The sequence below is a fragment of the Nicotiana tomentosiformis genome, chromosome 7 (genome assembly GCF_000390325.3).
Source record: "Nicotiana tomentosiformis chromosome 7, ASM39032v3, whole genome shotgun sequence".
Classification (NCBI taxonomy): Eukaryota; Viridiplantae; Streptophyta; class Magnoliopsida; order Solanales; family Solanaceae; genus Nicotiana; species Nicotiana tomentosiformis.
In genome coordinates, this window is record NC_090818.1 from 76,497,626 (window position 1) to 76,511,099 (window position 13,474).

A 13,474-nucleotide genomic window follows, 5' to 3' on the forward strand; every position below is an offset into this window, starting at 1 on the left:
GTGAGGCCCGGTGATATGATGTGTTATATTATGTGGCCCTGTGAGGCATGTATTGTGTTTTCTGGATGTTTGGCAGGTTGTGGGTAGTCCTATTTATGGTGGAGACTCTATCAAAATTTCCAGAAACCCTTTAGAGATAGTTCCATTCCATGTAGACCCTACATTTGAGGACGAATGTTCCTAAGGGGGGAGGATGTTGCGCCTCGTATTTTTAATACGTTAAGCTACGCCGTGAGTTCGTTGTCGTAAGCTCAGAGAGCTAAGCTATTCCTAAGTTTATAAGTAATTATGACTATGTTTAGTAATCTATACATTAGCCTTACCTGTACGGGTTAAATGAATTGAAGCGAGTGAATTTCTATGAAATTTTGAACTTATGGGGTGACTTACGTACTGTACATTGGAGGTACGGGCTGATGTTACAACCCGTATTTTTGGGGTAATACTAAGAGTTCTTAACATGCTAAGAAGGTTATTTTATGAGGTATTTGAATCGAATAATAGTCGTATATTAAGTGTTGAAGTCAAGCAAGTTGTAAAAAAAACGTCGGCAAATGTTATCGTAAGTTATGTTCATAAGTTTACTGAAATTAGGATCTGGTGTCACTAAGATTTTCTCTCAATATACTTGGAGTTACGGGGTGATCCACCAAAAAAACTAAAGTTTTCCAATGTATTAAATCATTCATCGATACGACATCGGGTAGGGAGATATGCGCATTTTAGCTGGACTGCGCAGGCAGCCCCTTTGGGACCCATATAGGCGGTGGAAATTGTTTTTGATGTTATAAAGCGGGTCAGCCCGTTCCCCACCTAATTTTTCATCTTAAATAGAACCTTAAGCTTCCTAACGGCTCCCAAAGCATCTCCTTATCATTCAAGAAAATCCTACCAAGGGTTTGAGGTAATTCTTCCTTCGGAAAGATCGTAGTACTCATCTAAGCTTGTTATTTTCTTATTGTAGTTGATTTATGGACTCCTTCAAGTTGAAGTAAGCTCAAGTTAGGGGTGTTCTTGTCAATTAAGGTAAGAAGTCCTTCTTCTACATGTATTTGAGCATATCTAAGTCTTGGTTAAGTTGTCGAAGTGAGAACTTGTGGAATCGGCCATCGAAAAGTCATATATAGCTTGCTATATTTGCTGGACTATTTTGGAGTTGCTTATATGTTGTCTTATGGCTAGAAATAATGAAGTAATACTTGAATATGTTGTATTTATTATTTCTATGTACCTTGAAAGAAAGAAGGACTTAAAGTATAGCTTTACTAGTTGTAACCCGAGCTTGTCACTTGACATATCATTTGTGTTGGTTGAAGAGATAAATGTGTTGTTGCTAATTGTTGTGATTGTTATTGTTGGAAACTTGAGGATTGTAAAATAAACAGGGGAGATGATGCCCGTTTTATTATAGAATAAGCTTGTCGTTTGATATATGATAGTTGTATCATTTGTAGCTTTACGATAGCGTCATTATCATTGATTGTAGATTGAGGCGCTGCTCAAGTTAAGCGTATTGAGTTGTTGAACAATTGACGAAAGGTATGTTAAGGCTATTTCTCTTTTTTTGATGGTATGAATCCATGGTTAAGTAAGCTTCGAACATAGTATACCCTGGAAAAGTCATTCGTAAATATCCCATGTTGTGTTATTCCATCTTGCTCATGATGTAGCTATCCTTTGTTGGGAATTCCTATTCAGTAGCATTGTACCATGTCTGATTGAGAATAGAGAGTATACATGTGTCATTTACTGTATTACTATTAGGTTGCGGGGCTAGACAGATGCCTTCGGGGCTATACATATAAACACCGAGTCCTATATGAGGCCGGATAATTTATTTCGGTATTACTTATATGATATGAGTCAAAGACGAGTAAGTATGTTTCCAATTATCATTGACTCCTCAAATTACATTCAGTATATCATGTATATTAATGCAGTTTCAATTTCAATTATTCAGTTGACCTACATGCTCGGTGCATTGTATTGATGCCCCTTTTACCGGGGGCACTGCATTTTATGCTTGTAGGTCCTAACACTCAGAGAGATAGGCCTCAACAGTAGGCGTGTCAGTATACAGCTTGATTGGTATGCTCCACATCATCCGAAGTTAACATGTCTAGAGTTTTTGTTGTATATTCAGACAATATGGGTAGGTCGGGACCCTGTCCCGGCCATAATACAGTTGTATTCTGTAGAGGCTTATAGACATGCTCTGTGTGTACAGATGTCAGCATTGTGTCCTTATCGGTCCTTGTATGTATTCTTTTTTGATTGTATGGGTTAACATTACTCATGATGGCCTTGTCGGCCTGTATGTGTGTGTGTGTGTATATATATATAGAGAGAGAAAGAAAGAGAGAGTTTGGGTTGCTTCCCGTTCAATTGAGATTAGTTGTTCATTCCTCAGATTTTTTATAGCCTTGCCGGCCTAAGATATTACATAATGGTATACAGTTGTCTTTGTCGGCCTAAGAAGCCATATATGTTCAGATAACACAAGTTTCAGTTGGTACGCTCGCTCAAGTAAGGCACCGGATGCCGGTCTCGCCTCCCCTAAGATCCTTTGTGAGTTCCCAGTTAATTGGAGAGAAGTATGGACAGAAAAGAGTCGGTTCTCTATTGGTCCTAAAGGAATTCATTAAAATATTTGTAATAGAATTACTGTCTACCACGCAACAAGCCAAAAATTGGTTAGTGGAATTAAATACGACTCCTAATCGGTTCATAATTCTTACAGAACACAAGAAAATATAGAAACTGTTTTAGCTATATACTACTGCAGAATTTGATTAGTAACTTTACACAGATTTACAATCTATGTCAGTGATGTATTCTTCTTCATTTGGTTGTTGCATCAGGTGAAATATAGTCTGGTATAGTCGTGGAAATCTTGGAATCTCCTGGTTTAATCAACCCAGTGTCAAAAAGATTTGTTCCCCATTCTTGTCTTCTGGTACACTGCCAACAGTATTCCCACCTATTCTTCAACTAAATCGGGCTAAAACTCTTTTCAACTCGAATAGTCAATCCTTCCTGATTGCAGCTAACGTCCAGCATAACTCGAAGGGCTTAAGTTGTTGCCTCCATGGAAATCACTTAGAAGTTTCAGTCAATAATCTTCTCACCGGTCGAAAAGGCATTCCAAACTACAGTTCCAACCAAGTAAAGCCCAACTGAAACCTTAAAGACATCATCCCAAGAACCTGAGGAGCCAGACAACATAAAATAAATTTATTAAATGCACACATGCTTTTGAAGGGCGAAATGTCATTATTAGGTTTCAAAGACTCTAAATACTGTTCTAGCATGACAGCAGATGAAGTGCAGTTAAAGTGCCCTACTGAACAAACTTGACACTGCAACACGATTAAGATCATTCTGTAGCTTCTAAAAGAGCTAATGCTTTGGGTAAACTATGTTTCTAAGATGGTAGTCTTGATCAGCTGAAAGCAACTCTACTCATTAATAACAAGAACAGGTGAAACTCAAATAATCTAATTTTCACCAAGTATATCTAAGCATGTGACCATGACTATATATCATGTGAAGTAGTAGGGTAAAAGAAACTTGATCATAATCACCTAAATAACTGGTTGTTGAACGTATAATTTACAGATAATCACTGAACGCATAATTAAAAGCAATTATTATTTAAAGCATTGATTTACTAAAAAGAAATTTTTGAAATCAGGTGAAATTAAAACCAGAAAGCCCATTAATCTGTTTACCCCACACAGTTAGTGACATCTTAGAAGATCTTGGTAGCACGGTGGACAAAAAGGTCAAACTATCATGGGTCGTTCCCACTGGCACTACAGCCATAAATAAAGAATATAGGCCATCAATTTTGAAGCACAGGCAGCCCAAAATTATCCGAGACTAAAATGTGAAGGATGAAGGATACCATGTTGCAAGATGTAACCAGTTGCTGCTGTGCCAAAAACACCAGCCAGCACCCCAGCAGTATTGGATAGTCCAAGTAGTACTCCCTGCAAACATATCATACATTACTCATGTTACCCACAGTATGATATACTATTTACTAGCGTGCAGTAATAACACATCATAAATAATCCCTTCTTCAGAACATAAGGTAATTCAAATGGTTACTCCCGGATAGTGGTGGCAAATGGGCGGGTTGGGTCGGATTTGGGCGGGTTAAAAATGGGTTGAGCAAAAATGGGTTGGGTCTCAACCCGCCCATGTTTCATGCGGGTAAAAAACGGGTTGGGTGTCAAATGGACGGGTTTAATATGGGTTAACCCATATTATATAAGTGTAATATTTTTTCAAGTGCAATTTATAATTTTTCTTTGACATAATCTTAAGTGGAATAATATATACTCTTCTTCATTAAATTTATTCAAATTTGACTATCATATTGTAAACTTAAGTTACTCTTCTACAAAATATGACAGTTTTTTTTTAGGAAGAAAATGTGCTTAATGAACTTCAAGCAATAATCACTAATAATAAATGAAAAGAAAATACTTTATCTAAATTATGAAAAGAAAATATTCATTTTGTTAAAAATCTACATTATTTTGTTGAAATGAAAGAAAATATTTTTCTACATCATGAAAAGAAAGTACTTTTTTTATTGGAAAATATTTTTTTTACATCATGAAAAGAAAATACTCATTCTGTTGAAATAAAAAAGAAAGTACTCTATCTACAACATGAAAAGAAAGTACCAATAATAATATTTCTATTTAGGGTGGGGGTGGGGGTGAGTGGAAAACTATACATATTTGCTTCTACTTCTTAAACTATTTTTGGTATTCAAGTATGCATCTAGAAAGAACAAGAATGTTAAACAATAGTAAACAATTGGAAAAATAATACTCACACAGTCAACTATAGTGAGAAGAAACTTACGAAAGAAGAGTTGGAATACCCTTATAGCATTTTCAGTTTAAAAATATCATGTATTTTGAGTGAGCAAAAGTTGAAAGATAACCCACTAGGCTAACCCATATTTACCCACATTTTACCCATGAATACCCATATTTCTATGAGTTGAATATGGGTTGAAGCCCAAACTTTACCCAACTTAATATCTTAAATATCACTCATCCAACAACAACATACCCAGTATTATCCCACACCGTGGGAACTGGGAAGGGTAGTGTGTATGCCAGTGTTATCAAAGGCGAAAAGCGCAAAAAAGCTCTAAGGTCTGTTGGGGCTTTAAGCGCAAAGTGCAAATAAAGCGTGGGCTTTAATGAACAAAGGCGCAACTAGAGAAAAAGTAAAAATATGTATATGTAGTCCAAGACTAATAGTTATAAGCATGAATAACAAATATATGGACAAAGAAATTGAAAACAATTACGATAAAGTGAAATATCAAATGTTTAATGTCGCATTTTCAGGATTACACTCATTGGGGCAAGGAAAAGTATGCCTTAGAGCCTTGATGCGACACTAAAGCGCCCACAAAGCGAATCGAAGCGCTCAACATGTTTTAAGCCTCGCTTCAGGGCTTAAGCGCGCTTTAAGCGTGCCTTTGACAACACTGGTGTACGCAGACCTTACCCCTACCTTGTGAGGATAGCGAGGATGTTTCCAATAGATCCTCGGCTCTGGATAGTATAAGTACCACATTAATGAAAATATAGACAAGAAGGGACAGTACCAAAAAGTCATATAAAAGCAGAATAAAACAACAAGACAGTAAGGAGATCAACAATGAAAGAAAACAACGGTTAGTCATAAAAACCTACTACCAACAGAAAGTGAGACTGCGCGCCAATACTACTGTTATGAACACTCTACACTACCTACTCTACTACCCTAATCCTCGACCTCCATACCTTCCTATCAAGGGTCAACCCACTTAAATATCACTCATCCAACCCACTAAAATATGAGCAGATTGGGCGGATTGACAAAATATGGGCTCATTTTGCCGGCACTACTCCCCGATATTGTTTAAAGCTCATTGGACATTAAGAAAGACCAGCAAGAAGGAGAAAGACGAAAAGGTAATACTCACAGAATACCGTGGAGCTATATCCTGATGGTTTGAATACAAACCAGATTGTGAAAAAGCATCACTTCCCTGTTTCAAGAATGAAAAAGAAGTCAAGGGTGGCAGCATTTAAGCTGAAGCAAGAAGAGATTACATGCCATCAACTACAACAAATATTGACGGAAATCTGAACAACGCAATATTATTAATTCAACTTTTTCAATATTTCCTCCTTGTTAGCACTACTCTATCCATTCACATGAAACAGAACATTCCACAGTGTTAACTCATAAGCAGGCTGACAGATGGTATTTCCTAAAGACTAGATAGAGAAGAGGGGATCTATGGCATCATTTCACATGTCGTACTAGTTATATATCACCAGTTTTCTTCCCTTTTTTTTTTAAATCAAGTACATCACCAGTTTTCACTTTTCACAGTTGAAGAATATCAAACGGTTGCTGGAATCACTATAGTTGTTCAATATAAGAAGACAAACCTGACTGCATGACATACAAAGAACTGCCATTGCAGGAGAGTCAACATGGCTCAACTGGGTTAAAAAGAAAGCAGGTCCAAGAAATCCTATTGTTTGCATAATCTGCAACAATGATCAAAAGAATTCAAAAAACTGGTCTTAACATTTTAGATAGGTGCATTTTCTTTATATATACAGCCACTGCTATTTCAAAAACTGGGAAGGAGATAATACATTGACTTTAGCATAGGATGACCATATACTAAATATGGAAGCATTTTAAGACTAGGAAGCCATGCAAAGAAAACTAAATTATTGGAGTCAAAATTATCTTCTCTGTCTGAGGGCAGCCACGTAAAGTTGAACAGGCAGACATTAATGTGTCACGACTCTAAATAAGAATAATTGTGCTCAGAGGTATCTTTAGAAAACAAATAAAATAGGGTATTGAGCATCTCAAGATCTACACTGAACACTGAAGTGCAATAACATCAACCAACAAGGGTTATGGTGGAGTAGTAAGTACTCCTTCATCCTTAACCAGAGGTCTCGGGTTCGAGCCCTAGGTATAATGTTGCCTTTGTTAGAGCACTTACCCCCCAATGTGAGAATTCCGGGCACGAATCCGAATTTAGTCGGGCCACAATACGGGTACCGGATACCAGGTGGATAACCAGGAAAAAAAAAAGTGAAAGAAGAAGTGCAATGACATCAATAAAGGTGTGTAGTACCTTTCTGACTACAGTCACTGATACGCCTTTCCTCACCAGGGAATCTGCAATCCACCCACCAATATTTGCAGAGATTGCCATTGTGAGCCATGGCAAAACAGCAAAAAGTCCTGATTCTGTAAGGTTAAACTTTAATACCTGCAGTAGAAATGCTTAAACAAGTTTAATAACAGTAAAAAGACAATATAATTATGACCATCTCTTAGTAAAAATAATTTAATGGTAGAAATCATTAAATGTGGCATGACGATTAAGCATCACGGTTGATGATTTAGAGCATCTTTGGCCAAGCTTCTGGGAGGCTAGAAGTTCTTTTTTTGTCAGAAAAAGTACTTTTTTGAAAATTTGATGTGTTTGGCCAAGATGGAGAAGTGCTTTTGAGCAGCAGAAGTAGTTTTTCTGGTTTTGGGAAGAAGCTCCAAATTCTAGCTTCTTCCAAGAAGCAGAAAATTAATTATTTTAAAACAAAAGTGTCCTTACTATAAATTTATATTTTTCAAGTTATCCTTCATTAATTTAGCTTTTTTCTTTTCCTTTTTTGTTTCAACCATCCCTTTTTATTTATTTTATTTCCATCGTATTTTTATTCTCCTTTTCTTATTCTTCTTTGAAATAGTATCTCCATTATAAATAGATCTCTTCTTTTATATTGGATTAATTAATTAGATTTTTAATTTATACTGAATGATTATATTTAGAGATATTTAAATTATTATATAGACAACAAGTAATACTAGATACCTAATATTATTGCTTTGGATAACTATATTTTAATATTGCTTAAAATCTTTAATATACATTTTTACTTTATGTTTTATATTCTAATTAAATAAAAAAAATTAATTAAATTTTTATAATAAATATGTAAATGAATTTTTCTCTTTTAAATAATATACTAGTTGTAAACTCAACATTTACTGTCGTTTTTTGTAATTTGACATTCAAAAGTACTTTTTGAAAAAATAATCCAAACGCACTTTTCTTATCAAATATTGAAAAAAGTACTTCTCAAATAAATTGGCCAAATACAAACTGTAACTCTAAAAAAATACTTTTTTGGAAAGCACTTTTCAAAATAAGTAGTTTTTAGCAGCTTGGCCAAACGGGCTCTTAGTGATGGACAAGACTCTGATCCTATTCAAGATATTGACAGTGACCCGTAAGAAGGAAGAAGTCATGTGAATTTCCTACCCTCAGTCCTTGCTCTCTCAAACTCTACACAACCATCCTTCCTATACCCATCCTTCTTTGCTTTTTATCCTTCTGTTTACAACCTTAAAATCATTGGACTTCTTTCTCGCATTGCATAAGTAAACCAATTGAATCCCTCCACCCCCACACACAAAAAGAAAAAAAATATACCACATATCTCCATATCGAGCACCGATAACTTACCTTTCAACATACACTACAAGTTCAAGGACACATTCACCTCTAAGGTTTACATTATTTTCCAATACCTAGTGCAAAATATAATTACAAAAAAGCCAAATACATATACAAACCCTTAAACTTGTCACAAAATTTTATTTAGACACTTCAACTGAGTCTATAACCTATTGAACACTTAAAATAATGTAAAAGTGTGTCTATTGAACACGAAAAATTCAGTCCCAGCAAAGAAATAAGTGTGTGAAGCTCAATCACGCTTACGTGGCAAGGCAACCAATGAAAGATAGCCACGTCAATAAAAAAGATGCACATTATCTCTTTAGACCGGTCCAACACCTACCCCTCCTCTTCTCCCTCCACAACAACCTTGACCCACCACCTCTGGCCTCTACCTCCCCTACCTACTTCCTTCTCAAGCACCACAAGCACCACCATATCACAACCGGTGCACAAAGCATTTCGCGTTCACGCAGGGTGCGAGGAAGGGCCGCACACCAAGGGGTGTAATGTAAGCAGCCTACCATGATGCAAGCATCAATGGCGGATTCCATGGCTCGAACCCGTGACCTACAGGTCACGCGGAGCTTTACGGTTGCAACCACCACATGAAAATCACAACTTTCCTTTTGAAACTTATAGTGAAAAGTTTTAAAAAATACAGCACACTATAATTACTTCTAATAAAACAAAACTCAAACACCAAATTGGGTCATCATGCCACTGATGGCTTTCCTGATTATCAAATTCAGATTAACCCACAAATTCGTCAGATCACTTCTCTCGCCATTTAGCCTCGACATGCCATATCCCCTTCAGTTCTAGGTGCCCCCACTCCCTATTGCACCCTTGGACTGACGCCGTCGCATCCCAACACCCGCCTCTGTGTTCTCGGCCAACTAGTAAATATTAAAATAACCTTTAAAGTAAAGCTTAAAATAAAATCAGTTACTATAGTAACGAACAACTCCATCGTCATTAACACTAAACTTTGACCGGAAAACATGACCCCCAGTCTATGTCGCCGGAAGATACAGAGGACCCACGAAGGGGTTGAACAACCTTAGATGATAGTGTTTAGTAAAAATCTTATCTTTAAAAATTTTGAGGTTTTATCTTTGAAGAGAATCTGTAGGAAACCAGCATTGAGAAATTAAGAGGAAGATAGAGGAGAAAGTCAAAGGAAAAAAATATTTGAAAAAAGAAACATTTCAGTTATTCACGGCTTCACGCGCTTGACTCCAGGTGAGATTCGCTAATTGTGCCATGTAAGAGTGAGGTGTTCAGTAGACACACTTTGATAGTAATTTGAGTGTTCAACAAGTAATTGGCTTAGTTGAGGTGTCTAAATGAAATTTCGTGACAAGTTTAAGGGGTTGTCTATGTATTTGGACTTACAAAAATCTACCATTAAAGGTAGAGTGTATTTTTACTGCCTAAACTCTCCAACCTTATTCTTGAAGATAGATGTTGAACCTTTGATCTTGGTCAATTGTCATGTGTTCATGAACCAAATCAATGCACTGGGACCTAATATCATATAATAGTAAAAAAGATGTCAAACATTTATCTCCACTATATCTCTTGGTTTGGCAACTTTCTCGTGAAGAAGTTTTTCATAAGTTTATAGCTTATTTAAGAATAAGAAAAGTTCATGTTTACACCAAAATTACATATTTTTTAGCAATTATTGTAAGTCATAATTATGTAGAAAGCAAATGAAGCAACATTACGAAAGTGAAAGTACTACCTGGTGATAATACGTTGGCATCCAGGTAAGAAGAATAAACGTCCCCCAGTTGTGACAGAAGTGAGACACTATCAAGGCCCATACAGGTGGTTTTGACAGAATCAATTTCCAAGGGATTGATTTAACAGGTTCCTTGGAAACACTGCTACTAAGAATAAGCTTCTTTTCTTCAGGCCGCAGCTCAGGATCATCAAGGGGTGAACTGTATGCCTACATGAAAATTATCTGACATGGATAAGCAGCACTACTTATAGCCTACCAGGAAATTCCGAGTTTATGAATAGTAAGATTTTGCACGATGTGGTTTGTTGGCTGAGTATGTCTAGGATCAAACAGAGTGGTTTCTTTACAAATGAAGTTAAAGCATTCAATATACGCAACCACGGAGCTTTTGACAAATATATAGCACAACCTGAAACCATCTAGATGATCCTCATTGTTTGATAAACAGTCATCTTAATAAATGTTTCTTTTACAATCAAAAGAATATACAGATTAATATGTACCTTATTGAGCCACACGGCAAACCATACAGTGCCTAAAGAACCAAAAGAAAAGAAGACAGAAGGCCACCCAAAGTTGTGTATCAGCAATGGCGAAAATGCTAGTCCAGTCACAGATCCAAGATACATTCCACTGTAAACCAGTGCCAGAGATCTACTTCTTTCTGATACAGGAACCCATTTAGAGAGAATGTTATTCATTGCCGGCATTGCAACACCCTGGAAGCGATAAAGTCAAATCAGCTAATCAAGAAACAAGGAATTGAGTTATAATGCCAGATTATTCCAAACGAAAAGACCTCATTTGACCTCAAAATTAAATCAGCTTAGATCTCCCTTCGATGAGTTAAAAAGAAAATAAGAATGAAAAATGAACAGAACCAACCTCACCAATTCCCATGAAAGCTCGAACAACAAATAAGAAGGGCAATCCAAGCTTTGCAGCAATGGGCGTGAGAACTGTAGCAACAGACCACCACACTACCCCAAATCCTAAGACAGCTTTCCCACCAACAGTGTCTGCCCATATACCTCCTGCTATCTGGGCTTAATACCACATTTATTAAAAAATGAAATACAGAGGGGCCTCAAGTCTAATAAGTATAAAGGATCCACATTATGAGTTGCAAGACAATGTGAAATAAGAGAGCTAAATAAATAAAAATAAAAGGCAAGAACAAAAAAATGACACTTTCTATCTTTAAAATTCAGAAGCTTATTTTGATAAATCAGAATAAATAAATAAAACTACTAGCTAATGAGCAGAGTGAAGGCGGATATCCTACCTGAGTGAGAAGATAACCCCAGAAAAATGAAGACTGTATTAAACCAACAGTGGTAGGACCCCAGTGGTATTCGGATGCCATTGGAAGTATGGCGATACTCATGTTTACCTGCACAGCACAATCTGATTAAAGTTTCCAACTGAAAACCCACTAAAACGGAAAGGAAGAAATTAATCGCTTACTCTATCCATATTGCAAAGAAGAAAAGCGGAGAAACAAAGAAGCACAATAACCCATCGCTTTGGGAACTCTAAGCTATCTCCATCTTCTTTCTTTCTCAATAAAGCATCGGAGATGGGATCCTCGAACTTCAACGATTCTGACGACTCAGCAATTTTAAAGGGCTTTGACTTGACATCAGCCCACGCCTTCCAACTATCATTATTCCTCCGAACCAACCCTTCCCCGTATCTGCTCCCAAACTGAAACAATCGAAATGCGCCCCTGCATTCGATCCCATTCCCAGTAGTGTAGTAACTGAAATTTCTTCCACGGATGTTGGAATTGCAATTTTTGGGAGGAGAGCAACTGTAGTGGGAGAGGAGAAATGATTTCGCAGTCATAGCAGCGGAGAAGTAAAGCGATTTTCTATTGCTGCTGATACGTATAGTAGAAAAGGAAATTTGAAAGGCAAGATTTTTAACAACGGTTGGAAATGTGGTGGTGCTACTACTAAATTGTTGTCACTTTCCACTAAAATAATTGTACGGGATATTTATGGGCACTGGTTCTGTTTCTTACACGTGTCATAAGATAGTATTCCTTAGGATAATGAGTCTCATTACTACTACGTCGTTGGTTTCTTTCGGAAAATGACACTTCATAGCCATTCTTTGTAGAAAAAATATATTTTTTTTTGTATATTTTTAGTATATATATATATACACTTATGTATGTCATATAAAAAAAAAATATTGTATACGTGTCACGACCCAAAAATTTACTAGTCATGATGGCACATAACTCAACCCGCTAGGTAAGCCAACTAATAACTAACCACTTCCAATAATATTTAACAAGACAATTAAGCAAATAAATTATCTGAATCTTATACATTACCCCGAGGACTGGTAGTATAAATCATGAGCTTCTAAGAATAGAATTTACAAAGCTGAAATAAAATAAATACAACGTCTGTTTGAAAAGTACATAAACAGAGTTTTATAGATCTAAAGCTACCACGAACAAGAGGCAGCTACAACCGGGACGCAGGTACATCTTCAATCCAGCTCCCATCGAACACAGCAACATCAGCAGCCAACATCTGCACGCAAGGTACAGAAGTGTAGTATGAGTACAACCGACCACATATACTTAGTAAGTAACAAACTTAACCTTAGATTGAAAGCAGTGACGAGCTAACAAAAGGTCGGGTCCAATACCAATATCCCACAAGAGTTCATAATGCATAATACAAGAAATAAAAGGGGTATCTCATAAGTAAAAAAATTGCTCAGCTCGTTCACAGTTCCAGAAAATAGTCATGCTTTTCAAGTATCTCAGTGAAAAACCCAAATCTTTTATCGAAAATGCCAAATATACTAGTAAGTTTGAAAACTGTAATTTTTTCAAATATCCTTTCCACAATAAATAAGATGTTTCATTTTCTTTCCAGATAGCAAGTGTGAAATACCTCTCTATGCCCACATATCAATGTGTGTAAAAGGTCATGAATGACGTGATACCGTACAGCATGAGGAAAAATGCATCTCTATGCATGTATGTCATGTGTGCATGCCAATGCCATGTATCTCACAGATGCATCATGTACTCACACTCTCAGAGTACTCAATATTACTGTCTCACACTTTCCACTCATCATGCTCAACCACTCGGTACTGTATATGGCCCAGGGAAGATC

At 36.6% G+C, this 13,474-nt stretch overlaps 1 protein-coding gene and 1 long non-coding RNA gene across 2 annotated transcripts; one reads left to right on the forward strand and one right to left on the reverse strand.

Moving 5' to 3' along the window:
• The first annotated feature begins 842 nt into the window (after positions 1 to 842).
• LOC108942935 (uncharacterized) lies at positions 843 to 2,374 on the forward strand. The gene is made up of 3 exons (XR_001966824.2): positions 843 to 1,026; positions 1,487 to 1,539; positions 2,030 to 2,374. It is a non-coding gene; the product is annotated as an uncharacterized lncRNA (long non-coding RNA).
• Positions 2,375 to 2,681: 307 nt separating this feature from the next.
• Positions 2,682 to 12,273, reverse strand: LOC104120897 (sodium-dependent phosphate transport protein 1, chloroplastic). The gene is made up of 10 exons (XM_009632765.4): positions 11,796 to 12,273; positions 11,614 to 11,721; positions 11,214 to 11,369; positions 10,832 to 11,047; positions 10,326 to 10,535; positions 7,187 to 7,324; positions 6,477 to 6,578; positions 6,002 to 6,067; positions 3,908 to 3,992; positions 2,682 to 3,206 (listed from the first exon to the last, which is right to left on the reverse strand). The coding sequence occupies exons 1-10, from the start codon at positions 12,174 to 12,176 to the stop codon at positions 3,109 to 3,111; spliced, it is 1,560 nt and encodes a 519-aa protein (XP_009631060.1). The 5' UTR covers positions 12,177 to 12,273; the 3' UTR covers positions 2,682 to 3,108.
• Positions 12,274 to 13,474: the final 1,201 nt, after the last annotated feature.

Excerpts from the sequence above, each read along its gene's own strand:
- LOC104120897 (XM_009632765.4), bottom strand. The coding sequence starts at position 12,176 with ATGACTGCGAAATCATTTCTCCTCTCCCACTACAGTTGCTCTCCTCCC. Across the intron at positions 7,325-10,325 it reads TGCCAACGTATTATCACCAG|GTATTAAAGTTTAACCTTAC; the intron begins GTAGTACTTTCA and ends TTTCTACTGCAG. Across the intron at positions 3,993-6,001 it reads ATATAGCTCCACGGTATTCT|GGAGTACTACTTGGACTATC; the intron begins GTGAGTATTACC and ends ATATGTTTGCAG.